General features: G+C 43.4%; 2 protein-coding genes and 1 long non-coding RNA gene across 4 annotated transcripts in view; 1 reads left to right on the top strand and 2 right to left on the bottom strand.

Moving 5' to 3' along the window:
- Nucleotides 1-27840, top strand: part of LOC118289733 (hormonally up-regulated neu tumor-associated kinase homolog) — a 97599-nt gene that overhangs the window by 52360 nt on the left and 17399 nt on the right. The window lies entirely within an intron of this gene.
- tbx18 (T-box transcription factor 18) lies at nucleotides 173-15222 on the bottom strand. Of its 2 annotated transcripts, XM_035616701.2 has the most exons (9): nucleotides 12883-15222; nucleotides 8946-9861; nucleotides 7434-7599; nucleotides 6941-7042; nucleotides 5636-5807; nucleotides 5125-5292; nucleotides 4162-4226; nucleotides 2715-2809; nucleotides 173-1649 (listed from the first exon to the last, which is right to left on the bottom strand). In XM_035616701.2, the coding sequence occupies exons 2-9, from the start codon at nucleotides 9181-9183 to the stop codon at nucleotides 1108-1110; spliced, it is 1548 nt and encodes a 515-aa protein (XP_035472594.1). In that variant the 5' UTR covers nucleotides 9184-9861; nucleotides 12883-15222; the 3' UTR covers nucleotides 173-1107. The 2 variants fall into 2 exon arrangements, with proteins under 2 accessions (XP_035472594.1, XP_035472596.1); XM_035616703.2 differs by lacking the exon at nucleotides 12883-15222 and having other exon boundaries at nucleotides 8946-10606.
- The window catches only part of LOC118289735, a 24936-nt gene continuing 16425 nt past the window's right edge, over nucleotides 19330-27840 (bottom strand). Inside the window, exons 10-11 of the long non-coding RNA XR_007030123.1 lie at nucleotides 22419-22519; nucleotides 19330-20700 (exon numbers count right to left, since the gene is read on the bottom strand). This is a non-coding gene — a long non-coding RNA (uncharacterized LOC118289735). The remainder of the gene's footprint in view (nucleotides 20701-22418; nucleotides 22520-27840) is intronic.

The following is a 27840-nucleotide window of genomic DNA, read 5'->3' as shown; positions in this document are numbered from 1 at the left end:
TTTGCAAAGATAAAAAGCTCTACAGTCGAGTTCAGGGTCGGCCATTGTGTGCCTGACCCAGTCTAAAGAGCAGAAGCAGGTGCGTTGGGGTTTTTAAGTGCGAAGGGTCACACAGCCTTTTATATACACATCTCTCCTCCCGCCTGACACCCCCCCCCCCCCCCCCCCCCCGCTATCTACAGAGCCATCATGTGGCATTACATCTATGTCACATAAGGACGCTCTTCAGCCTGACATCCAAACAGCTGCATCATCTGTCAAACCTGACACAGAATTTACAGATCAGTCCGTCATCCATTGCTCTCTCACACTGCTTTGACCTCGTCAGTCCATAACTGTCACAGGGATCTTCCTTGGATTCTTATGGCAATAATGTTATCATATTAATATGTGATGCGTCCCTGGTGTTGTGTGTAAAAGTGTTTTTGTAGGTTTCAGTCGGAGTGGTGAAAAGGCCCTGACTGTATTGCATCTTACTAAGTGGGTTTTAGCTGCATATTTTTTAATCCAAAGACTTGATCAAGGACAGGGGTAGGCATTTAATGAGAGAATCTCATTGAATAAAATAATTGAGTCAATGGATCCCTTTCAAAAGAAAGTTTAAAAGTAGTGTTCAGTAACTCCATTCGAAGTTGGCAAGATCATAGAGGCCACGCAGAATGCTGTGTGAGTAAAATACTGTAGTTACTGCTTCAGGGCCTCCTGCCAGGGGTTGAAGTGCTTGCTGCGAGTGCCTGGGCCAGCCCTTTGTCTGCCCAATCCATATTCAGTTCCAGTTCAGTTGCTGGGTTGCATTGCTTGGACTCCTTAATCGAAGCCGCAGGACATTTCTTCCTCTAGTGAACACTGCAGCTGCACATGCATGTCATAAAAAAAAACATGCTTGAAAGATAAGAAATATTCCCTCCAGTTAAAGGAGCTTCAACAAGCTCATGTGCTCACAGAAGCAATGGCTTGATCTGTCACTCTCCACTTTGTCCACAGTTCGGCTCGATGCCTGTTCAGCACATGGATGATTCATCTGTGGAACTGTCTGAACCAAAAGCTACTTACACCCATTCCAGGGTGTCATTTTGTTTTGACAACCCTAGACGCCCAGAATCAAATTCAGCCCATGTGGGCAGTGACCTGTGAGGCGCCACCTCCCGGTTGGGTACCTGCCAGTCCTAAAGTCCGAGAGTCAAACAAAAAGCCTTGCTGTCCTCCACCGAGCACCCCCAGACTGTCCGTTAGAGTCCCACTCGGAGACGAGCCGAGGAAGGGACTCTGATGATTGGCAGTGGCAACGGCCGCCATTTTATCAGGGCAGGCGGCGAGGCGTGGTGAGGGAGGGAATGTGTAACCGTACAGGCTGTAGGGTGGTGTGTGGAGGCGAAGACCGGCGTAACCCTGCGGGGTGGGGTTGGATAGATAGCCAAGTTGAGAAGCCTGGAGAGGCAGGGAACAGAATCCTTCCCCTTCATACGCCGATGGACCTCTGGAAGGGGGGAATGGCTCTGGATGGTTGCTGAATCGATGGAGGGGGTGTGTAGGTCGACTGCATGTGTATTCAGGTGGGCTGAGAGGGCAAACCTGGAAAGGTGAGGAGCATGGGGACGTGGAGAGCAAGTGTGGTGACGATCCGACCCCTCCATGAGCTCCTGGGACTCCTGCAGACACAGAGCAAGACAAACAGAACAGTGAAATCCACACATCCACCACATCATCCACTTGTCAGAGTTGGTCATTGGTCCAAAGGCTTAAAACAACTTTAGATGCACTAAGATCCCGAAAGCCAGATTTATGTTGGACCAGATATTGAGCTTATTGAGCAGCTCGAGTGTCGGCCATGACTGATCCACACTGATTATTTACTTAAAATATTGAGGGACATATTATTAAACCCATATCACTCAATGTAAGCCCCAGCCATTTCATTACACATGTTTCTCTGATGGCAGATGGTAGTGATGATAATGCTACACACAGCTGGTTTAAGCCAAAGAAAGATTTCTTGAGCAAATCTTCACATTTGGTTGTACCATGCGTGACTTGCAAAGACAGCATTCTTTCTTTGTATCAAACTCAGCAATAACCCCAGCACAAACCAGTTGTATTGCTTTTTTCAATATCTTGGTCTATATCAGTGATCTGCTCTGCAACCTTTCTTTAAGATGGAACAATTTTCCTTCACAAGATCCACAAATTGTCCTTCTGAAAGCAATTTTTTTGTATTTATAAGTACTTTTTGTATTTAGCTTTTACGTATTTATGTTTACCAGACAAGGCACTCTTGTGGCCGGGCAAATGGCTATTGTGTCTCAGAAGCAAAAGAAGGAAGTATTATGACAGTTTAGCAAAACCTCTTGGGTAGAAGGTAGAGGGTGGACAGTTGAGCACACAGAGACTTACTTTGATGAGGGAAACCACCTTTTGTATAACACTTCTTACCAACAGTCATCCTCATTTTTTATGTTACCAGGACCATGATCTTTACCCAACCTTTACCAAGCACCTTTTTCAACCCACACCTAACCATTCCTTAACAAGAGTGGTGGCAGAGCAAAAAACCGTAGTAAATATTTTAATTGTAATTTAGATAATCATCGTTTGTTTTGAAAGGCACTGACAAATTGTGACAGTGGGGTGACAGATCAGTGACACATTTTATTCATGTAGGTTGGATGATGTGACTTATTGTCAGTATCCAGAACACTCCTGTTAGTTAACCTTACCTTGCTTGGCCATGCCAGGGATGTCTTCAAATGTGAGTGTTCGCAGAGACGGACGCCAGAATGCGTAAGACTCAACCAAAGCCTCCAGACCCATCCTGCAAAACACACAGACACACACATATTCGTTAACACATATACATCAACATTACAGACAAATTATCACAAAATCATTTGGGGCAGAACTTCCTAGTACTGCACTTTCTGTAGTCATCGATGCAGCTGCAGCCGCTTGTTCCCAGCATGCCTTCTGGGTCTTGCATTACGCCAACCACCTGGTGGCCATCTTAGTCGCCTGTGGGGCCTCACCCGCCATCTCCATGGAGACCGCAGGTAATGAGGGGCATAAACGCTGTGTTGCCATTGGCTGCTGCCAGCCGGGTGCTCTGAGGTAATTGCTTTCACACGGCTTTTACGGGCGAATCAGGACGAAGGAGCAGGAAGCCGCAGCAAGGATTTATGAGGTGGGACTCCCCTTCCCCCCGAAAAATCTGCGTCTCCCTCCTCCTCTAGGTGGGGCAGAGGGTTGCTGTGGCCGGGTAATGCAAGTGCTCTGTTACCCCTCGTTAGCGTGAGGATAAAAGTCCTCCCCCCCGCGGGGTTGTAGCCACGGTGATAATTTAGACAAGCTGCCCGGAGCGACTCTGTGCACCAAAGTAGCCTATCAGAGCCGGAGTTTATTTAGCAAACTGTTTAAATCTTCCTGTAATATTTAAGGGGAGGGTTTTTTTCGGCCTTCCTGAGTTTAACTTTTATAGGGTCAGCTGTCAGGGTGCCTCGGTTATCCCGTTTGCCGTGCTCTACCTTCCCAACTCTCGAATGCTCTGTCTCACACGTCCCCTCTCTTCCTCTTGCTCTCCCCTCCTCTCTAATGATTTCTACGAGGCCTCGGGGGAGTGGCTGTTTGGAGACTGTCGGAGTTTTACTGCTGTGTTGTTTTAATGCTGTGTTTATATATGTTTAGAAATGTGTTTATACAGATTTTCTTCAGGACACTCTTGACTTTTATTATTTTGCTGTTGATGTTTATGTTACGAGGCTGGTTGGAATCCGACGCTCCATTTAGGTTCGCAGTTGAGGTTAGATTTTTTTTCCCCCCTCAAAGCATGTGCCTGTAACTATGCAATCGTAGGAATTAATGTGGCTTTAAAGTTAGCACATTTAAATTAAAATGCATCACCAATTAATACGATGAAACCATAATAATATGTGCCACAAATGTGCAGCTTAGTCAGTTTCTTTTCTGTCATTTAGCAGAGATTTAATGGGAGGCTGTTGAACATTTTCCATTAGAAAAAAAACCCCATAGCTTTGCTCCTCATTAAAACAGGCCAAAATAGCCGTGACGAAAACCACAACCAAGACAGAATATAATGCAGTCATGCATCTCACATTTTCCCCTAATGCACCAGATAATGTGAAAATCTTTTGTGGTTGAAAATTAACTCACCGGTTTCTGCCAGAGTCCCTGAAGCCTTTGGCAAAGGGGTTTCTGTCAATTTTCAGCCTTGTAATCTGAAAGGCAAAATAAGACTTTAATGATTTCCCAATATTAAGTTAGTTTAAAGCTCATTAATTTCAGCAAAATAAAGAAATGTCTTTCTCTGTTCGCTTCTAATCAGGTCTATGTATAAATATTTCATGGGCATAGTTGTTTGCATGTGAACTAGTTTGTTTCCTTGCACATATATATGTGAATGTGCAGCCCGGTGGCTCTGGGGCTGCCACCGGGCTGCCCAGGCTGTGGGTGGCGTTTAAGGACCAGCTCTGTGACCCACATCCAAAGGGACTTTTTATAGGCATCGCCAACGTGTTCTGACTTCAGCCATCATGCACTGTGGGTCACACAGTCCCAGCTAACAGCCTACTTCAAAGCTCACATTGATTGGTCCAGTGCAAAAAAAATCCAAAACCAGCACTTCCCTCTTTAGCTGCAAACAATGACTGGTGGGGAAAATCCGCGCCCCAAAATATGAAACTCTCAGTCCACTAAGCCTAGAACAAATATTTAAGCACTCTCCAGGAAACCTGCAGGAACTTTCTCTCACCCTCTCTGTGTTTTGCAACACACACACACACACACACACACACACACACACACGCACACGTGCATGTGGACTCATCCAGGAATTTTTTCCTAAAATGCACACCAGACCGTAACGACAATCTTGAATTTAATATCATGCAAAAATTGTCCTATCTGAATCTCGTAGCTGAAGAGAACACAGCAGTGTGTGACCTGCAGAAGTGTATTTTAACCCTTTATCAGACATCAGTAGGAAGGAACCACAATCACAATCAGCGATATCAGCAACAAGGCAGTCAAAGCACTTGGATTTTGGCCATGACAGTTGTTTCAGCTTATTGTGTTTTAAGAGGGAATGTAGCTGCGTGTGGATGTCAGCTGCGCTACCTGTTGATTCTGATATGCCGTGACGGTGGTGAACACGGTCTCGGGGAAGGAGAAGGTGCGAGTGCCTTCCCCAGCAGGGACGGCCCTCACTGGGGACAACTCCTCTCCACACTCTTTGCGGATCACGTGCACCCGCGGCTGGTACTTGTGCATGGAGTGCAGGATGATCTGAACGAGTAGGAAGATGAACTCTCTCAGTCTCAAATTTCAATTTTAACAGCAAATGTCACGTTATTCACACCGATAAAAGAACATTGTTGGATAAGAAACATACAAACTTAAAAAGAAATCTCCTTGTAATAATTAGGAAAAGGTAGCACAAAAAATACAGTTGAAATTTATTTATAGTCTTGTAAAAAATACTTTTATGATAATGTTTACAATGATTTTTAACAGAATCACTGCACAGGAAATATATGATCTAATAGACTATAATCTAAATATCAATTTAGCATAAAATGTTATTAAATAATAATTTGATAATACATATAATAATATATTTGGCACTTACGTGTCCCTGGTCATCGAGCTCGTTGTTGGTCAGTTTCAGTTTGTCGAAGCTGACCACCTGACGCATCCACGTCTCTCCGGAGGCCGGGGAGTCCGGGTGGATGTACACCCTGGGCGGCACTGGGGAGTCCGCATTCCCCGCTACCATCCACTTGGAGCTGTGGTACACGTACCTTCACAATTCACACACACAGGGAGGGTTGGTAAATGAGCGCAATATCCGAGGTTTCACGTGGCGTGATGTGGCCAAAAAAAAAAAAGACGTTGGTCATTAATTGTCACCAGCAATAATCGCAAGTAATCGACAAGCGTGTCTGCAGCGCTGAACATGTTGTAATCCGATTGGCCTCCTCTCGTCTGACTGCAGAAGATGTTTTAACAAACAACACGTTTCCCTCTGTGCTACGTTTTATTTTGAGATGTTAAACAAAGGGCCAAGTCCTGCAGTACGTTTATACTTTTAAGTAGTCAAAAGTTTTTTTAGTTGTTTTTTTTTACATCGGGCATATGTAATTAAATATGTCACATCTTAAAAAGATGTAAAACGCACATCGCGCCGGTTACAGCTTTTAATGACCTTCAGCTACCAACCCCATCTAATTAGTTCCTCGTCCCGCTGAGGGAGTGTTCATCACCTGCTGCTCCTCGTCGGGATAAGAGCCTGCGGACTCTGCAACTGTGTGTGTATGTGTGTGTATGTGCACAAATGTCCGGCGATCTTACTGATCACATGCATCTCGTCTGAGTGAAATGTCCTCTTGCGCATATGAAAGGGTTGTGAAAGTTCCAAATGAGAGACCATATGCGAAGACTTGGCCGCGTTCACGGCCGTTGCAGCAACACGCTGCCTTCTCGTGCATTATAACGACATTTGTTGGTTTGACCTTCCACGGGTGGAGATGTGAGGCATCCAAAAGGCCTCTCTTTTTTCCCAAAAGGGACGGCAAAACCACCGTGACAAAAACACCGGTGCCAGGCGCCATTTGTGGAGAGAGGGAGAGAGCTGGGGTTGCACTTTGGGGGGAAAAAAAGAAAAAAGAAAGGGTTGTCCCTGGAGCTGTGTTGTGCACGGAGTCTAAAATTGGGACGAACATTAATGTAACACTGCCGTTGCCATTGCACATGTCTGTGATGTTGGAGGCCACTGGTGCGATCGTGCGTGAGGATATTTACACGCAGCTCCGGTGTCACTTAAAAAAACAAAAACGTATGTCGAAACTTGAAGGATCACAGTGTTTCTGTCATCTCCTTCGGGATTCGCCATGCATTGCGCAATGGGGGTGCGCGTGCGTGCGAGCTCTCTTACCTGTATCGCTTGTTGTCAACGGGGATTATGTCCATGGCGATGTAGTACTGCTGGTGCGGGTCCAGGCCCGTGATCTTCACACGCATTGCGGGGAACATCCGCCTGACAGGGAAACCAAATAAATCATCCACACCGGAGGCTTTAACGACACTATTGGCTACAGTCTTCTTTTTTATTTAGCCTGACAGTTTAGTAATATATTAACTCTGAAAATTATGAGATTCATAATGATAAAAAAGCCTAATAAAAAAGTTTTTTATGAGTTAGATCTTTGATTGATTAATTCTGCCAAGCTAGTTTCTCTTGTCCTCTGACTCGAGTTTTATTATTTATTTATTCTGATATTTCAAATTGCAAAGCTTTATAATTATATATTATATAGTTTTTTTAATGTAGACATATTTTAATTTTCCTCAGTAGAGCATGTGGTGTATGATATAAATCTCTTCTTCAGCATATTTAACACGCCCAGTGGACAACAACTCGTTCTCACCGTCCGGCCTTGGTGATGATCATCTCCGTGCCAATCTCGTGGAACCGTTTCCACAGGTCCGACCCCTGCAGGTCCACGCGCGCCTCGTCTCCGGTGCCGGTCACCGGCGCCGCGCACACAGCTGCTGCGGGCTGCGGGCTCTCCAGCAGCGCGTCCTCGCTCTCCGCTGCACCGGGGAAGAGGCACAGAAAAACACACAGCGAATCCGTCACTCACGGGGTCCAGACGTTTCACTCGTGTGACTCACGGAAGAGAGCGAAGTTTGAATGCAGGACATTTTCCAAACACAGCAGGACAAATATTATGATGTAGATACTGTACAGAACAAGTTTGAAACTGCATCATGTCTCATTTAGGCATGGCCAACACATATGAATATGACTTATTGCAACTGGCCCGTTACAATTACTATTTTCAACAGCCTATAGGACAAAAAAAAGACTCATTTCATTATCCAAGTAACTGCACAGTTATTATTTCAAGCAGGTCAAATACTTCTTGAGCAGGACTATACCTGTGTAATGTTGAATACTGGTGCACTGAAAGCTCAGACAATTATAGTAAAATATGTCTCCTTAAACTAAAGCACTCTACACTTATTACTGGACATATGCACCATCGTATATTATATGAACAAAAATATACGCCAGCCGTCACGGAACACCAGTACTTTTCATAATGATTTTCATGATGAAGTACTGCGGAGTTTAAATCTTTTAAAACGTTTCCTCAGTCCAGTGGTGTTTATGTGTCTCACTGCTGTTGTTATTTGCGCTGTTCGACTCGGGCCTCGCAAAGTGCTGCTGGAAATTTATGCACATTCGACATTAGGCCTAACAAGCCCCAACGAACACAAAGACGAACCCTCAGCCGAGGGGAGCTTTTTTTATTATTTTAATTTGCAGCGAGCGGATTTCAAATCGTCATTCGTCAGGGCCAGTCGGTCCATGCTCTCTCTCTGCAGACCTCGCAGCTCCCTTTGCCTTTACGCGCTGCTAATTGGCGTGTTTATGATTGCCACACAACTCATAAAGCGTCTCACATTAGTCACACTCATATTAACAAGAGCGTGGGCTGTGATATGATATCGCATTTCCACTGTGTGCCTCTCTGACCTTTTGTAAATGACATCTTTTGCGTCGGATTAGTGAAGCTTCCAGCACATTTCCCCTTAGAACAACTGTGTTTCTGACTGTGAAAGAAATGTCAGCAAGTCACTACAGAAGCCAGCTTCTTTTTTTCCTTATTGTAAATGTCAAATCGGGCAACAAATGTGCATGACCAATAGGTGGATGATTCAATTATTTGCAATATTCCAATAGGAAGCCTGAAAAAAACGACATGCTCTAATATCAGATTATATGATTTAATCAAACATCAGTCTATTTTTTTTTAGATTTATATCACATTTTTAGTAGGGGCTGATGGTTTGCTAATAGAAAGGCCTATTTTAGGCATTATAATTATTATTGTTAGTGTTGATATTAGCTGCTGTTGTTGTCGTTTACTTACGGGATCCGTCACTGGCGCACTCGGCCTCGCTGCCCTGGTCGCGGGTGCCCGCTCGGTCAGCCAGCGGCACCGGGCTCCCGGTCGGTTCGGAGGCATCGGTTCCGTCCTCGTAGCCGGGGGACACGACGTCGTCGTCCGCGTCCGTCCGGCGTCTCTTCTCCGCCCCGATCAGCGCCTCCACCGAGAAGGCGTGAGCCTTGACGCTCAGCGCGCACGGGGACCGCCGCTTCTCTGCCATGTCTCTCGCGGTCTCTCGTGGAGGCAGGAGACGGCGTCAAGACTCTTTTCTTGGCAGGGAGCGAGTAAAAGTTCAAAACACGCGCAGTCTCAAAACGAGAGGATCCACGGTGACAGCCTGGTGCCTCGGGGCGTGTCGGGTTCTCTGTCCTCTGGCCGGGACAGCAGAGGCAGCGGAGGGATCCGGGAGCAGATGTAGCAGTGTCTCCCTATCCGTGAGCGCCGTGCGGACTTTTTGCAGAGTGCCAACTACTAGGAACTTAGAGGAGCGCCCGGAGCAGAGGGGCCCTGTCCATCACGGCGCGCAGCGACCAATAGCAAGTGGTCACAGCCCCCCGGAACTCTTCCCCTGGTCCCGCCCGCTGTGGGGCCCGCTCGTGCCGCCTTATGTGGTAAAATTGGTGCTAGAGAATGAATCATGTCTTCGGGCGCTGGACAGAGCACGGAGGGCATCTCTCTGTGGCATTGCGCGCATTTTCACACACCGGCCCGACATGCTTCGCGTTAGTGTGTCCTGCACGGTGGCCACTCATTGGCCCCCCGTCCTGGAGATGAGCGTTTCTTACAGCGTGTTCGTGTTTCACACGAGAATCACCTCAAAATGTGTTATGTGCCAATCTTTCATGTGCGTAACCAAAATAAATATGGTGCAGACTGATGGTGTCCTATGTTCACCGGCCTATAGAGAAAGAAAATAAATGTTCATTTGTTTGTGTATTCTTTTTTTTTTTGCCCTTTATAGACTTCATGAAAATTCTAATATATGAAATATATGATCAATTTATTACCCTAACGTTTTTATCCTACATCTGCCATCCCCATGTCACCGAGAAACATTCACACTCGACATAATCTCTGCTTCGTGACATTGTGACGAGCGATACATAAGAAAGTAATAATTAATAAACAAAATCATTTTTTTTTTTACATCAGTGAAGCGACAATATGGTGACAAAAAGAAAAATAGCATCACCGAGCTGCGATTTCAACAAAATAAACCTGAAGGTTAATCATTTAACTTTGTTAATCATAAACAATTATTTAATTTAAAGTTCAAACACCCTAACGAACATTTAGCCACTGTAAATATGTAATTTGAATGAGATTGAATTATTATCATAGGCCTTCGGTGCTTCTGTGTGTTATTTTGGAGTGAAAATATAATTATTAAAGTTTGTACATCAACCCTATACTCCAGTGTTTACTTGAGTCAGTAAAACAAACTAAATGGATTATGGATCATAGTCATGATTCAAACATGTGAATTGAGAGATGAGTTCTGCACGTTGGGGAATAGTCGTCAGTTTCAGGCCAGCGTCAACGAGCGTGTGGTCACCCGGTGTGTGTGTGTGTGTGTCGGCGTGTGTGTGTGTGTGCGTGTCGGTGTGTGTGTGTGTGTGTGTGTGTGTGTGTGTGTGTGTGTGTGTGTCGGTGTCGGTGTCGGTGTCTGTGCGTGTGGAGGCTGTAACACATGGAGGATTAGAACCTGCAGGTATTAATAAACAAGGCTGTGCATGTGGCCGGTGTGTGCACGAGTTTCATATGTAACATGAAAATGCAACATTTGCACCATTAATGGGGGGAAAAACTGATGAATTAACATGCTAATGTGTTACTTAGCAAACTCAACATAAGAATAGAATGATGTTTTGAATGTGTCCGTGTTTCCTCAGTGATGCACCTCATCCACTATGCTGAACTGTGTGAAGCTCAAGGCCTCTTGTGGTTTCTTGTTAAATAAACAACACGTCGCCATCGGTTATTGGCATAAACTCCGTGTATATGATTTTCCTCGCCCATATCCGTGTGGGTTTATCAGATCAAAAGCCTCGTCTTTCACTTCCCGGGCATTCGGTATAAAATGTCATATTGCTTTATAGCCACCAAAGAAATAAAATGTTTAAAATAGAGTCCGTTTGCTCTCAGATGTGCATATGGCCTATGGAGACAATTAAATTATGAATAATCATGAAGCACGATGTTAAGATAATGAAGATAAAATTTAAACAGATTCTGTTTTAAAGCCGATACATTAAGGAAAAACATCTAAATAGTTTGATAATAATTTTGGCTCAATAGTTTGTGTATATTTTTTGACATATAATGAAATATGACAAAGGTTGAGGTGTGAGCAGAATTTTTTTACTGGTGTTCCGTTAAAATTTAGTTTCAAAACAGTCAATTATCTTACTGACCATCGTTAACCAAATAAAGACGAAATTACGAACATCCTGGAAAAAAACTGAAATAAATACATCTCACAACATGCCTCTTCTGATAATATTAATAAAAACATCAATTCTATGTTTTCCACAATGTATTATTACAATTGAAGGGTATTTAATATTTTTTTAATATTGCATAAACATAAATATATCGTGCTCTTTTAATAGATGGTTGCTGCAGCAGATCACAGGCCTATAACTCTTCAACCGAGCAGCTGTTACTTGGCGTATAGCTTCTAATAATAATAATTATTATTATTATAACAATAATTATCGGTGTATTACATCATTCCTTGCCGAGAAAAAAATATGTTGGCTGCAGCGATGTTTGGTGTATTTCACAGATACATGTATATTTGTAAATCACAAAAATTACTCCTTTTTTACTTTATTATTATTATTATCATTATTATTAATTTTTAATTCTTACGTTTTTCGATAGCAGGTGCACTGGTAGCCCTGCTTGTTATATCACTATGCTAACTGCCGTTGCTGTCGCTCATAACTTAATAATTTACAGTGATTACTGGCGGATTAGAAATCCACACACACCATAGCTCGACTGTTCTTTAATATCGCTGCAGATTCGTGATTAAGAAAATAAGATCGACTCGCTGAAACTTTGAGAACCATTTTTGTTGTTGTAATAAATGTATCTCTACACACAGAGGCCAGTTCTCTCTCTTCCTCTCGGACCGTGACTCACAGTCTCCCTCTGCAGATCCGTTGGCTCTAACAAAAATAGTGGGAAGCTCTACTACTCTGTCCAGTGTGGACTTGTTAGTCTGGCAGCTCTGCGCGTCTTTTGCTGCATAAGTAACTGAGACACAATCATTGGGCCTTGAACGTGTTTGGGCTCTTTAATTTCTCCATTATTTTCTTTAAATTTCTCTATTATTTCTTTCCACGGGTGTTTTTTCCGTAACTCTGAAAAAAACAGACGTATATAAGCGAAGCCCGCAGCGTCTATTCCTGCACTGACATTTTTAAAAGAGGCCGTTAAAGTGTAAATAGTTTTTTTTCCCGCGCGTGAGCTTCCTCTCCCATCATCGGAGCGTGGCGTCACTACAACTGGCTCGAGCTGCTGCTTTGATCAGTCACTGCTCAGTCTGGACGTATTGAACAATATTAATTAATAAAATATAATTTAAAAAACACCAACTTATTTTTGAATGACAGTGGGTCATCATAATCATAATAATAATAATAATAATAATATACAGCATTTTATAACTTTGTCAAGCAGTAGTTTATTCTACAACGGCCCCATTTTGAATGACAACGATCATTACTTTTAAATTATAGCCCAAACGACGCAGTCACGTGCGCGCGCGTGTTTACCTGGTGACTTTTTTTTCTGCCAATCAGAGAGCTGGCCCGTTTTAAAACAAGTGTTGTTTCGTCACGGTGAAGGTGGGCGTAACCCACCGCGCACTGAATAGGCTGTTTATTAAAAAAAACTTTGTCGTAATTACCTGTGTGCGCTTTGAAGGGGACGGCGGGGAAGGGTGGGGAGCAGGGGAGTCTGGGTAATACATTGTTAACGGTTATTAAGCGCGTGCTAATGGGCATGTGGATCACTGCCAGGGCTTTTATGGCGGAAGTGGCATGAAGGTTTGTGTGTTTCTGTGAGAGAGAGAAAAAGGGAGAGAGGGAGACGTAAAATACACTGGTTGTATGTGCTTTAAAAAAACAAAAACCTTTCCACACAGTTTCATAATGAGTAATTTTGAGGACAGGGGGGTTTAGTGCTGCAGCTGACCTGAGGACAGAGTGCAGTCAAGCTGAACAAGGATATACAGTATAGGGATAAAGAGAAATGCAACATCCAGCTTCACCCAACTTCGTCGCCGCAGGTTCAGGGGTCCCTCGTCACCGCCGGATCCTCTGCACAGCACCACTGGCAAAGTCATAAGGTGAACTCCACGATGCCTATACTGTATCTGCAGTTGTGCTGGCGCCGCAACGCAGACCGGCACTTCCTGCTTGTGCATGGCCGAGAGTCGCTCATCATCCCAGTGAAGTGACCCCCGCTCCCTTCCATAAAGTTAATCTTCCATTTAGAAAAGTGTTATTTACTGACACGCTTGATAGAAGTTGACGGATCTATGACATTTATTGAATTTTTTTTTCACGGGCCTGGTTCTGGTCTCGACGCCATTTATTCAGGCCTCCGTGCGTCTCGGATGTTATTCGAGTTGAACTCCTACATGCTCTGGTTGCCATGGCTCGTCTAGTACGCACACACACACACACACACACACACACACACACACACACACACACACACACACACAAAGACATGCACAAACAGACGGAGAGACACAGACGACTCCAGCTCTGTGCAGGACCGGCGTTGGATTCGTCCTCTTATTCACAGATCAGAAATGCATTGCTGAGCCAAGCCACGTTGTTTCCTGTCACTACATGGCCGGTGGTTCCATCGTTACTTTTAATCTGATCTAACTGAAATACATTTAAGATGATTAAGGATGATTTCACTGCCGATATGAATACGACTTATCAGGTGTGGGTTTAATAAAATGTCTTCTGTCCGTTAAGTGGTATATAGGTGACAGAGCTGTAAGACTGAACTGGAACAATAGCTTATTTTGTCTTCATGCATCAAACATTTATTAATATATCCATCATGTTAACACATTTATACCTAAACTTGCAGGGCTTTAACCCTTTTTTAAATCAGAATATGTGCAAATGTGACCTTTATGAAGCAGCAACAGTAAAATAGACACATAACTGACAGTTTGAAGACATCCCAGTTATTGTAAAAGACAAATACAAAGTGCCACTGGTTTTCATTTTGGAGAAACAGAACATTTAAAAGAGAATGAAATCATTGATCCTCTCGCCGTGTTTAAAGTTTAAGGAATCAAGTATTTCTTGTCGTTACTAACTGTTGTGAAAAGTGACTTGTTTACACGAGTCGTGAGAGTTAAGATGGTGACAGGCGGGGGTGTGCTCAGCTTCGCAGGCAGTGGAAAGGCCTTTTAATATGTGGTAAAGATTGGGGTGTGTGGTTAGTGACGCAGTGCGTGTGAGGGGTTTTCTGAATGACAGATACAGCAGCACAGGTCCATAGTGTGTGTGTGTGTGTGTGTGTGTGCGTGCGTGCGTGCGTGCGTGCGTGCGTGCGTGACCTGACCCTTCATCTGATGACCTGCTGCACTAAAACAGTCTGGAGCTCAAGCGTTTGTATCCAACAGACTGTTCATAAGACGCAGTAGTATGATCCAAAATATTGTATATTAACTTGTAATGTGTTTTAAGCCAGGTAACAGTGGCATATCGAACGTCCTCAGAAGTATGGGCTTGTTTGTAACTGCGTCAGCTCTTGTCATCTTAAGCAGGCATGTTGATCTCTACAGCTCAAATGAGATCATGTAATGCAACCAACTAGTAGATTTGTCAGATCATTGCACATACAATTTGACTGAAATACCAGATTTTTTTGATTGGTAATTAGCAATTGAGATTTGGTGTATTGGTTTTAAATTAATTATTACGATACACATAAAAAGACTTAAAGGAACAACTGTCTCAATAAAAAGATGAGGGTGCTTGTGTCACTCCAATAATTTTTCTCTCAAATTTACGTGGGGTGGGGAACCATAAGGACAACCCAGGAACATCGACACTTTGCCATATACTTGAATGCGAGACGTCCTCCCTGATGATCTATGCTTTGCTTTATGTTGCACTGCTGTAAATAATTTTACTGCTGTAAATAACTAACTTTGAATTGATATCAGGTCAACAGAGCTCCAACACTCTGCATGGCTCTAGTCCTATTTACCCCAGTCAGTACAGACACAGGTACATTTTTCAAGTCAACGATTCATTGGTTGTTTCTGAACACACTGTAAAACCGGCTCGTCGTGTCCAGAAGACGTTCTACGTTTCTGCCAAGATGACCTGCTTATTTCATCACCTCATAGCCTAAACCCACATGATTTATACATAGTGGCAGTGAGTCCTTTACTGGTTAAAGCTGCTTGGCACCAATCCCCTAACCCAAAAATGCTTTGGGTGTGAACGGGCTAGAACGCTGGTGCAATCTGTTTTATCCTTTTGTTGCGCGGCAACAAAACTACTTATCTCATTTCTTCACCTCCTCTTTTTTTTTTTTTCTCCCTTCAAAGACAGACAGCAGGCGCGGCGGACATGATGGGCAGAGAACAAGCAAGCAGGTGCTGCTTTTATGGCTTTCTCCATTTAAGCGAAGGAGAGGTGAAAACATTTTCTCCTCTCCTAACCCCTGAAACCACATGAAGAGTCGATCTAAGCTCTGTGCATGAGGTCATTAGAAGGCAGGATTGTGTACGTGGAGGTTTTGATTAGTGTTCACGGCCAGGGAATTCTTCAATTCATAAGTGTGTTAATGTGTGTGTATGTGTTTGTGCATGTGTGTGTAGTGTATCACTGTGTGTAACAGCCTCTATAGTTTCCTGTGATGAGACTCCACGATGAGCTGCTAAAAAGTACACAGATTAGAACAATGCTTAATTAAGCTCTCCAGACTCTTTTTCTTTAGATGTTTCTGTCTTATTCACCCTCGCGCACGCGCAAACATGCGCACACAGACACACAAGCCAGCGCGCGCACACACCATTCCGCTAACGAGTGCAAACTCATCACGGAAACGCCGCAATTTGAAAATAACAACAATCATAAAAAAACCATACAAACATCTGCAGCTCGTAACTGACGTCTCAGGCCGACCCTAGCACACGTGCCTCTTAAAACTGGAGAACAACGGTTATTTTCATCTCTCAGATGTTGGCGTTTTATTTCTTTTCTCTTTCTTTGGCTCAACTGGAACCGTTTAAGGATTATTTTTTGTTTATAATCAAAGAACTAAGTTGTTAGAATTTGGCGGTGAAGGCGTCCAGTGAGCCCTGTCACTCCTCCCCGCCTGCATTCAACGTCCAGCAATGCAGCGCTAACTAGCATTTAGTGCAAATTCAGGGAATGTAGTTTTATTTCTATATTTTCAGAATGTCTGCGCTAAACAGTGCACAAAACAAACACATAGTTTCAGAATTTTTTTCACCAGAGCCAGTTGCTGTTTTTAAGCTTTTCTGCGGCTCTAATTGGATGTAATGAAGCTAAATGAGACTCAGGACATCAAAGCTATGAGGAAGCAATAACACACAATAACACACACACACACACACACACACACACACACACACACACACACACACACACACACACATCTCTCACAACTATCTACACAGTATGAATCACCGAAGGCCATTTGCCAGTTGTCTAATGCAAGTATGTAACTTCATTATTTAAGCACTTTTATCCATGTTTGTAAACCTGCAAATATACCCCAACTTGAATATGATAATGTAGTAGCTGTTGAGTAAAGTAAAGGTTTGACCAGGACGCTTATTTATCAAACCTCTAAGTATTGTTCTGTAAAAAAAAAGCTTTCGAATTAATTAAGAAAAATTATTTTACTTACCGTGTATGAAATCCATTATAATTCTAATAGCTACGTACATTTAACAAAATATAATTTATAATATATTGAAGATATGGCTTCAAACATAAAAATTAAATTACTGCAATAGAAACAAAAGGAAAACCTAACATGAAACATGATGATTATTTATTATGATCAATAATGTTATGTTATACAATCATTTCTAAACATACCAGATGACCGTTTTTTCTGAACGGCAGCCATCCAGGATCCACTCTTAACCAACATGAGGGAAGTCACAAGTAACTTTCCAATTACTTTTAAATTTAGTCGCAAGTAGAAGCGAAGTATTTTCACTCATTTTTTTAATTGTGTTTCGAGTTTTAAATTTAGCCTTATGGCTTCATGTACTAGTTGACCTGTTATTCATTGATTGAGTACACACACACACACACACACACACACACACACACACCTAATAGCGTTGTCATTTGTGCCTGTCTGCACGAAAGTGCAAACATCTGTGTGCGCTTGTGTGTCTATATATGTATTTATACAACTATATATGTGTGTGCATGTGCACATGCCTGTGTTTGTAGCCATATAGCTCCGCAGTGATACGGCCCCGGGGCAAAATGTGTTTTTGATATAGAGTCTCTTCCTCTCCCGGCATGCCTCTAATACTCTCCTTCTTCCCAGGATAACAGGGTCACAGCATGGAGACCTCAACGACTCCACACCTGGAATAACACCACCCAGAATATCCGCTCTGCTCTGCTTGTGAGCTGGTGTGTGTGTGTGTCGGTGTGTGTGTGTGCGTGCGTGCAAGTGTATAATGGAGATAGAGGAAAGAGAGGGAGGCTTTATGAATGACAGAGCAGAGAAGGTTATGTGGTGCAGTCAAGTCATTCGACCCATGAATTTCTTCTTCTCTCTCTCCTCACAAACAAACCCAGCACTCTGCTGTTGCCTTCGATGGCCTATTTTGCAGCCAAGGAAATATGAAACACCCAAAGGCATTTGTCAGCGGTCAGTTGCATGTTCTTGCTTCTTTACTTGTGTGCGTACGTGCGTGTCTGTTCACTAAGCACATTTTAAACTCACAAAGACCTGTGTTTGACTCCCCCCCACCCTCTGCAACACTGCTGAGGTCTGATTGATAAAAGGCGAGTTAAGCAAAAAGAAAAGACTGGATGAAAGACCAGGAGAGAGTGACAGTGGAGCAGGAGAGGCCAGGGTCCACTCTGATCACCCTATGACCATATTGTGAATGGGCCGTTCCCCCGGAGGAAGGGGGGGATGAAGTGAGGACACAGCGAGAGCTTGGAAGAAAGAGAATTCATATATCTACCAGTGTTCGATGCCTGCGGTGTGCCTCTGTAACTATAGCCCTCTTTCTTTAGCTTGCGCCGCTCGCTTGCTCCCTTTTCCAAACCTCTCTCTCTCTCCCTCCCTCTTACTCCATCAATCCCTCGTTTTTATATTTTTTTATATACCTCTTTTTGCCCTCTTCCTGCTGATCTGTGCCAACCACCATGAAACCACCGCCACATTAGAGCCTTTAACGGGCACTGTCTGGCATCCTGCTCTGTCCAAACATATTATAGCCCCATCGTGAACGCACACGTGTGCATGCGTTTTTTAACAGTTTCCAAATTCACAACTGTAGGGTCGCACCGTATATTAAGGGCCGGGGGGGGGGTATTTTTCATCCCTACAAAACTGCCACGTGTCATTGCGTCTCCGAATAAACTCCTCAGATGTTGACTGCCTCTAACAGGTTGTGGACGGAGAAGGCGGCGAATAAATGGCTCACGTTCAAACAGAAAAATGAGATTAACGCTGAAGAATTTACTATGGGCATGGTTTGGACTGATGTTTATATACTGGAATATTATTATTACATTCCTAGTCTACTAGTGCAGTATTGTAGAATTGAGTGGAGTAAAAAGGCTGAACTTTGTTTTCGGCTTCTGCCCCTCCGACCCTTCATCATTTATCAATCGAACCCTTCATCGTTCAACTATTCATTAGCCCATCTGTGCATCCATCCATCATTCATATATTTCAGAAAAAAAAGAGTTGCTGACTTTATGCTAGCTGCGGCCCAGCTGAGATACTGGCAGTCCTTCACTCGAGCCCTCTAATTGCTCCAGAAACTACACATTTTTACTTGTTAGTGTGTCCAGTGCTTGACTGTCATCATCAGCTGGCCAAGCCTTTCATCTTCATCTTTCACATGAACTGACCATCTGAACACACACGCACATGCACAAACGGCCATGTGAGGATTTAATGATTTGTTAATGAGGAAGTTGCCTTACCCCCTCTCAGGGGGATGCAGCTGGACTGCACTGATCACACCTGCTGACGTCTCTCCAGGACACCGAGGTGATGCTTGTTTGTTTTCATTGTTATCTAGTTTTATAAGAGATGAGACAGTTTGGAAGATTTCTACCACATGGTAACAGTGTGGCTGGTTAGTACAGGATGTGATCCTTTAATCTGAAAACCCCCCGAGCTCTTATATACTTCTAAACCCTCCCGGCTCCAAGAGCTCTTACCTGATTTGACCTTTGACCTCTGTGTGGAGAAGGGAAAATGAAGTGAATTAATGTGTATGGATAGTTTAAGATGACCAGTACCAGGTCACAACCTAGTGTATACTGGATGGTCATTGTGCAGAATTGAGCATGTAGCTGAAAACTGTTGTGAAGTAGCAATACACCATTCAGCATATTCGTGATGTCATTCTGTCGTTTTCGCTGTCTAGTGTCAGCCAGATTCAGCTCTTTAACTGTTTACACATCGGCTCAGTGGGACATTGAGCAGTCTTTGTACTAGCGAGCTGGCAGGGTAACGTCTCTAATGTCCAGTTTGACTGATTTGGACATTTGTGTTCACACGTACAGCTCCTTCAGGTTATCGTCTAGAAAAGATCAGGGTTGCAGTGCATGTCTGAAACACGTGGCAACCACCCGTGACGTCGCCTGTTGGTTTGTGAACGGCCGCTTTGAAACCTTGAGTTTCACATTTTGACCAGTGCCATGTTGTCTTTTTTTGCAACCAGACGTAGGATTGGGGGTCATTCACTGTGCACCCACCTACACCTGCAACCACTCACCGATTGGATGGACCAGCTGTCAATCACGCTGTATCCACGCACCAATGCATACGGTGCTTTATCGTCTATTTGACTCTAAATGGGACCATAATTTACTAAACGAACATCATACTGCATTGGAGAAGACTTGACACTAGAGCCTGAGACCATATGCTCCTAAATGTTTACTGACGTTATAGATTGAGAAGTAGTAATTTTCTCATATCTAGAAACAACTACACACACAGGGTAACACTACTTTTAAATTGTAATATACTGTAGGAGCGAACAGTAAGCATTTGTGTACTTGAGTACTTGAATGAAAAATAATACATATAATATATAGTATAGGAAACATAAACTATGTCAAACTATTACAAATATTATATGTCCATGATAGATGGGTCTTAACAATGCTGGAAAACAGTGCCAGCCTGACGCACGCACGCACGCACACGCACACGCACACACACACACACGCACACACACGCACCCACGCACGCACACACACCCCACATCTTTTACAAACGAATAATGACATTAACCTACAGCATCAGGGCTCGGAACAAGACGTTCTTCACCAAAATCTGTCCTGATCGTCTGGTGCTGAAAGCCACAGCTTCAGAGGTTCCTACAGCAGCACCGAGCCAAGAAAAAGGCCTCTGGGTAGACGGACTCAGATTAGCAGCAGGCCTTACTGTCAGGGAGCATCAGCATCCATGTCCTTTGATTCCGTGGCTATGTAAACAACATTTATGGATTTATTAGAAACACCCCTGTACTACTGTTGCAGTTAATGGTTTATGTGACACTTTGTTTCCCTTTCATAACGGACAGAGCAGAGGAGGGGATTACAACAGGCGTCCTCACGGGCTGCACAGGGGAATGTGTGTTTACTAGTCCGAGAAAAGACACAAATTTTTGTGTTGGAGCCTGAAAATATCTAAAGAAACACACCAAACATAATCACTTTCTCCCTAATAATATCTTCACACTGTCCCTCTCTCTGTCTTTTCATGTCAGTCCTCGTTTACCTCCATCTCTCTTATCTCTTTACTTCACTTCTCCAGGGTCAGGGTTATTAATTCATCTTTGATCACATGGAGCTTACTGCCCATATCTCAAACTGTGTTGACAGACGTGCATTTTGCAAACAGATAGCGTAATTATTTCACAAATCAAGTAGATAGAAGACTGCTGAATAGTCCTGTTGTAAATACTCGTTCCTTTTGTGGCAGAGGAGTTCAGTGCATAGATAGACACTAGACAGACAGATAGGCAGGGCTGATTCATGATTTTTTTTTTGTAGTGATGTAATACAATTTTATTATTTTAAACTCTCTTTTGAAGCGTGAGCCAGAGAGACCTATGTGATTTACAGCTCGGATTCTTCACTGTAGTTTACAGCCCTAAGAAATGGGTCCTGCTTCTTTTTCTGGTGAGTTTTAATGCTTTCATCAGCCTTGGCCGAACGGCATGAAACACATTTTTTTATATGGGTCCTGACTTGAAAATATTTTTGGAAACCTTGTTATAATGAAGCGCTCAACTCCACAACTTAGCAACAGTTGGGTCAGTCTCCAACGCAACAATTGTTAAACTGTGTGAACTGGTGAGCGAGAGGAACGTTAGTTTTTATTTTGACAGTAAATCAATAATTCATATTGGACACATTTTCAAGAAGGGTTTTTAGTGGCCTAAACTTTACCATACCTAACAAGAGGTTATTTTCCATTCCCACTATTTTCAATAAGAACATTGATACCACTCTCATGTCTGCTTATTGTGAAGCTAGAACCAGGAGAAGCACAAAGACTGGCTCTGTCCAAAATGAAAAAAACCCCAATCTTACTAACACATTATTATTCATTTAATCAGTACAAAAAACAAAGTATAAAAAAAGATTCACTGTGGTTTCATGTGGAGTAACGTGACTGTTACTTGGCTGTGCACAGTTACATTACTGAGGTCTCGCTTCCCTCTGCTTCACATTTTTGTTCTTTCTAAGCAGGTAAGCTTATTTTCCAAAATGTAGTACAATTCAGTAAAATTTACCATTAGACGCCAAAAAGTGTTATCGTGCATTATAATATTGGGTTTTTCAAAATAATCTACGATCAACTGGGTTAGGGGTCTGGCTCTAAGGACGCATGTTTCTACCCATTGAGAAATAAAATAATTAAAATACAATTATCATTCATGTATAATCAGAAGGAAATTAAAGGAAAGAGCATGCCACTGATGGAGCGTAACTCTATGCCATTTGGCATTGGACTGGACGAATTGGCAACTTGTGTCACATTTGCTGCACATGCACAAGATGTCAGTTTAAGGGGAAGTAACAGGATCCAGAGGAGGAGGAGGAGTAGGAGGAGGAGGAGGAGGGGCTACATGAGAAATGTCGCTGTACACATCTTTGACAGACAAGAGAAGAAGGATTGTTGGAGCACACTCACTAGCTCCTGTAGAAAACAGCTCTGGTGTTATCTGCTGATCGGACTGATGGCGGCAGCCAAATCCTCCATACTGAGGCGGCGAGAGGCCGAAATCGAGAGAGCTATCAAAACACAGTGAAAGGGGCTAAGTGGGCAAGAGAGCAACAACTCTGTGGACACAGCAAATTTACTCCTAATAGACTATGACAGGGACCCATTTTTAGTCCCGCGGCTTTTGGTTTTGAGTGTGTGTGAGTGTGTGGACAGTCCAGGAAAAGAGATCATTGTCTTGTGCTGAAAGATTGAGCCTGCGTGTTGAGAGTGTGTGTGAGTGTGAGTGTGTTTGTGTGTGTGTGTGCGCGCGCGCGCGATGGCCACTGTTAACCTTGGTCGCATGTTTGTCCAAGAGTTTAAATTTATATGCAGGTTTTCAGGAGTTCTCTTCTCCCTCTGTCTCTGTCTCTCATGATTCGAGGGGATTTCTCAACACGCTCGGTGGAGTTTTCTTTAAGCAGAGTTTCCATTGTTAAACGTCTCTTCAGAATTCAGCCTGGCTCGTAGCTTTGCACTTCTTTGCTTTCTTTCTCACCCATTTTCTTTTGTCAACAAGCCACTTAAAGAGCAAAGTAATAAAGTGTAAGAATTTTAATCAGGCCTTTAAACAGTCCTCTCTTATTTATTTTTTACACCACCCTCAAGCCCCCCCCTCCTCTAACTCCATCCCTTTTCCCTCCTGCACCTCCCTTCGCTTGTTGAATATGCACATGCATGATGGTCAATAGACGTTAAGAGGCTATAGGCAAGAGAACTGTAAGCATGTGCATGTAAGCATGTGTGAATGATGGACAGAACACGTGTGGTCTGCGTGGCTGTGTTTCATGTGTGCTTTTCACCTCTTCTTTTTGCATATTGCGTTCACACACCCCCACACACACCCACACACACCCCCACACACCCCCCCACACACCCCCACACACACCCCCACACACACCCCCACACACACACACACACACACACACACACACACACACACACACACACACACACACACACACACACACACACACACACACACACACACACACACACACACACACACACACACACACTCATATCTAGCTCTCAGATCTCACTCGCTTTCATCTCCAGCTCACTTTATTCCCATCCACAGCAAGGAATGTGTTAGTTTTATGTGAAATCAGTTCGTATGCCAACAGGCCTGTGATGTGGATGCCAAAGTATGACGTCTCAATTCAGGCGAGCTGTCAGACGTTAGCTCGAGACAGATTTAAACAAATAAGTGAAAAGAAGTAAATTGCAGTACAGAGAGCGTGTGGAAGGAGATAGAGTGGAGGGGAGTTGGGGCGTCCGAGCCAAAACTTGGCTCGCTTATCCTGGGAGGGGAGGATGGAAGAGGGAGACAAGGAAGGGAGGGGCTGAGTGTGGGGTGTGTAATTTAGGCAGAGGGATTTTTAATGAGGGAAATCTCTGCAGGTAACTTCCTCTCCTCTCTCCCCCATCACTCCCCAGTGCGAGGGGAGAAACCCATCTGGTTGGACTAAACAGCAGATTAGCACATTAGCACTGGAGGACAGGCAGCCAGGCACCACGGGAAAGGCCCGAACTTGCACATGACATCGGTGCACATGGTGTACGACTCATTAAAGGCAGACATAAAAGTTGCACTAAATTAAAGGCAAACTCCATCTGCCTTTGTTAACAGATGGTAAAAGTTTGACTCATTCCGATTGCAGCTCTCAGACTCAGTACACAAGCATCTCAATGTAGCGCACATCCAAAAACGATTTCCTTGGTTTTTAATGGGGAAAGATGAGGTCAGTCTGCTCTGATACAAATACCTCCTCTAAAGCTTTAGAGACGTCCGCCACAGAGACTTCTCTCTCCAGCCCAGGACAAATCAAGGTGCATTGGATTTGGTTTGTTGTGCACATATATCAGAAAAACTCAGCAGAGATGTCACATAATATCCTAGGTACTGTCCTCAGTTGAAAAGTCGATGATTTGGCCAATCCTCCCCCATACAAAATGTATACGTTCTGCAAAAGACCATTTTATATTTAGTGCATTTAAAGAAAGTGAACATTCAAAGGTGGATTGTGACTGTATGCAAACTCTGAGGCGACAGAAGGGTGCAGACTTTTTAAACTGCGGATCTCAAACCAGACTCAGTCATGCTGACCTTAGACTTGGTCGGCCTTGAGTGCAGCACTGCTCTGAAAAGTCTGCTTTTCCTCCTCCTCTCTAATCTTTTATTTTTTTCTCCTAAATAGCCTGCATAATGAGGTGCTAAAGAGCACACCGATTAGAGTCGGTTAAACTCAAAGTAATCCAGACTTTTCCACCTCCTCCTCAGTTCAGAGGGTGGACTAGGAGTGAAGCGTGTCAAAGGTGTCCAGGTTAGATTGTTTTCTGGATTTGGTGGGGGTTTTTTATGATTCCAAACTTGAGCCGCAAGAAACTACAAAGTTGCCAGGCATGACTGGGAGGGGTGCGTGTTGTAATAAAGTGTATCCCGTCGTGAGGTGTGGAGTTAGGAGCTGCTAAAACAGCCACATCTGAGATCGCAGCTGTGTGGACACATCATCATCTGCGCTCCTGATGATTGGACTGGACAGACTCGCCCCACCCACAAAATACCTGAAGCTACAGGCTCCCATGTTTAGTACGTTTCAGACACAGCAAAACGTTTTACATAAACAATGACTCAGTTGACTATTGTTGATACGAAAAGGGTCAGATGTAATGACAAAACCCACACAGAATTATCACGCAACTCTGCTGCTCCCGCGTCTTTCAGCTCTGTGTTTTGGTTTTTACGGCCCGCAACTTTAATGTTTTAGTTCACTTTCACTGCTCTCTTGAGTGTCTTTTCCACATGCAGAGGGCAGCTGTTCTCACCACAAAGTTAGCTACTTTGCGGGTGAACTTCGGGCAGAATTTAGTGGCTGAAGAGCGAGCCAGCTCTGGAGGAGTTGGTGGAAACGCACACACAGAGCTAAAAAAGAGATTGTAACGTGACTTCAAATAAATGCTAATGTTGCTCTGTGCCTGCTGGGTGCGTAAATAGGTGATTGTTTGCTAACACATATGTCGCATTATCTTAATTGGTACATATCATGCCAATTTTTGTTGTGTTTACAGTTCTCCTTGTTGCCCTCAACTGGCAAAAAATAAATAAAACGGTTATACTGTTTTTGGGAAGACAGATCAAACTGTGCGGGATCAACTTCCATGAAAATATATTCTTTGAGTTGACCCGTAGATCCATTAGAAACTAGCCCATAACCTTTTTTGCAGTTCGAACCAGCGTTAGCAATAATGACCATAATTTGTCACCATGGTTACATGCTGGTTTAGCAAAGAGAAGATCGAAATGATCAGTAGTGTAGCAGCTCTTTAAATGAGCTATCATGTTAGCCTTTCGCATGCTATCACAGCTGTGAGGAAGTGAAGCAATACCTGCACGCACGCACGCACGCACGCACACACACACACACACACACACACACACACACACACACACACACACACACACACACACACACACACACACACACACACACACACACACACACACACACACACACACACACGCGCGCGCACACGCACACGCACACGCACACTCACTCTCTCTTACACTCACAAACACGGGCTTGTCTTCGTCGAGTCACAGTACACACGCACAGTTGTGCACCAGTTTAATGACCTAATTTTGCCTGGCCAACGAGGTGTGCTATTAACAACATAACACATGCTTAATGAATACACACAATCACACACACACACACAGGCGAGCGTGAGCTGTCTCACCGCACAAAATATTACCCAGTTAACACAGACACAGTCAAACTCACCTACACCTAAACACACACACACTCACATTGCCAGGCCATTTGTACACACACTAATGAAAGGGAACAGACTTTATTAGCCCGCTTTAATGGCCAACACCCCACATACCCTAATCACGCTCATACAGACACACACACACACAGAAACACATGCACATTTTCTCTCAAAACAAAGATATCACAGACATGTGAGCTGAGATTTGAAGCTTGGAGCACCGTGGATAATTGCCCACAATTCCATTTCCTGTTGGTGGAGGTGAAGGAACTCGGTGCCATCCGAGCGTCCATCTGGTTTCTGTTTTAGTCCGCAGACCCCTCACTGCTCCACCAGCACCAGCAGCCCCACCATTACTGCCATTACACCCCACTAATGTTCCAACATGATGCATGAGCAGCTTTTGAGACCATGGAAATCAATTTAAAAGGAAAGCAAAAGGAAAAGCAACATCCTGCGTCCTTAACCCGGGGCTGGCACACAGATTATTGATGACAAGAACTTGCTGCAGCCTCAATACATTTGATATTTAGTGGATTCAACTCATCTCTGTTTCTTCTATCCTAACTAAATTCTGAAATTCATGTAGCAATTTTCTTTTTCTGATGCAACCACTCGTTTTCCTTCCTGGAATTCTTTTAGTTCCATCCAATCATGTTTTAGCTTATCTCATCCTCAGGCAGAGTCAGAGGTGCTTGTAGCCAGTTGTCAGCTGGGACAGCAGAAGGCCTAGAGGGAGTCGGAGCGCTGGAACAGCACAGATCGAATTCAAGCCCTCGCAGATTAAGTCATTTGAACATATGACTCCAACGGCTTAAATTGTTATGTGCAGATGATGCAGGAAAAAAAACATGAATTCACAAACATAAAAGCACCACCGATAGAACTCGTTTACAGGGCCATTAAACCTGAGGAATTTAGAAATAAAGGTCAATCTTTTTTTTGACCATCATGTTTAAGAATGGGGGTTATCTTGTTTCAATTATACTTAGGTTTTTTTTCCAGTTGGTTGGCTGGTTTTACCAGTTTCATCTTTTCTAGAATTGATTTTTGTCACTGCACCGGGTTTGATTTTAGAATTGATGTTTTAATCCTTTTTGAAAGTCTCCATGGTTTGGATCAATTCTTTGCGAACTTTTGTGACCACACATGCCTGCACATAATCTCCCTTAAACTAATTTAATACAGTTACATTTCTTATATAATATATAAAAAGTTAATTAATTATTACAATTTATTAACAAATTATCATGGGAAAACAATTTTTTTATATACACACACACACACACACACACACACACACACACACACACACACACACACACACACACACACACACACACACACACACACACACACACACATATATATATATATGTGGGTGTGGATGTGGGTGTATATTTGTGTATATATAAAGAAATAGTTTTCCCATCGGGTACAACTGTTAACAGTTTACTCGCAGTATAAAATGGTCACGGCGGCCGATAATAGGGCAACAGGTTTTTTCTTCACAATGCTTTGAAGACAGTCTGAGTAATTTTTTGCACATTATTCACACCCTTTAAACAAAGACTCA

Source organism: Scophthalmus maximus, chromosome 18 (genome assembly GCF_022379125.1).
Source record: "Scophthalmus maximus strain ysfricsl-2021 chromosome 18, ASM2237912v1, whole genome shotgun sequence".
NCBI classification, from domain to species: domain Eukaryota; kingdom Metazoa; phylum Chordata; class Actinopteri; order Pleuronectiformes; family Scophthalmidae; genus Scophthalmus; species Scophthalmus maximus.
The sequence above is the reverse complement of the archived record's forward strand: the minus strand, read 5'-3'. Positions and strand labels throughout refer to the sequence as shown.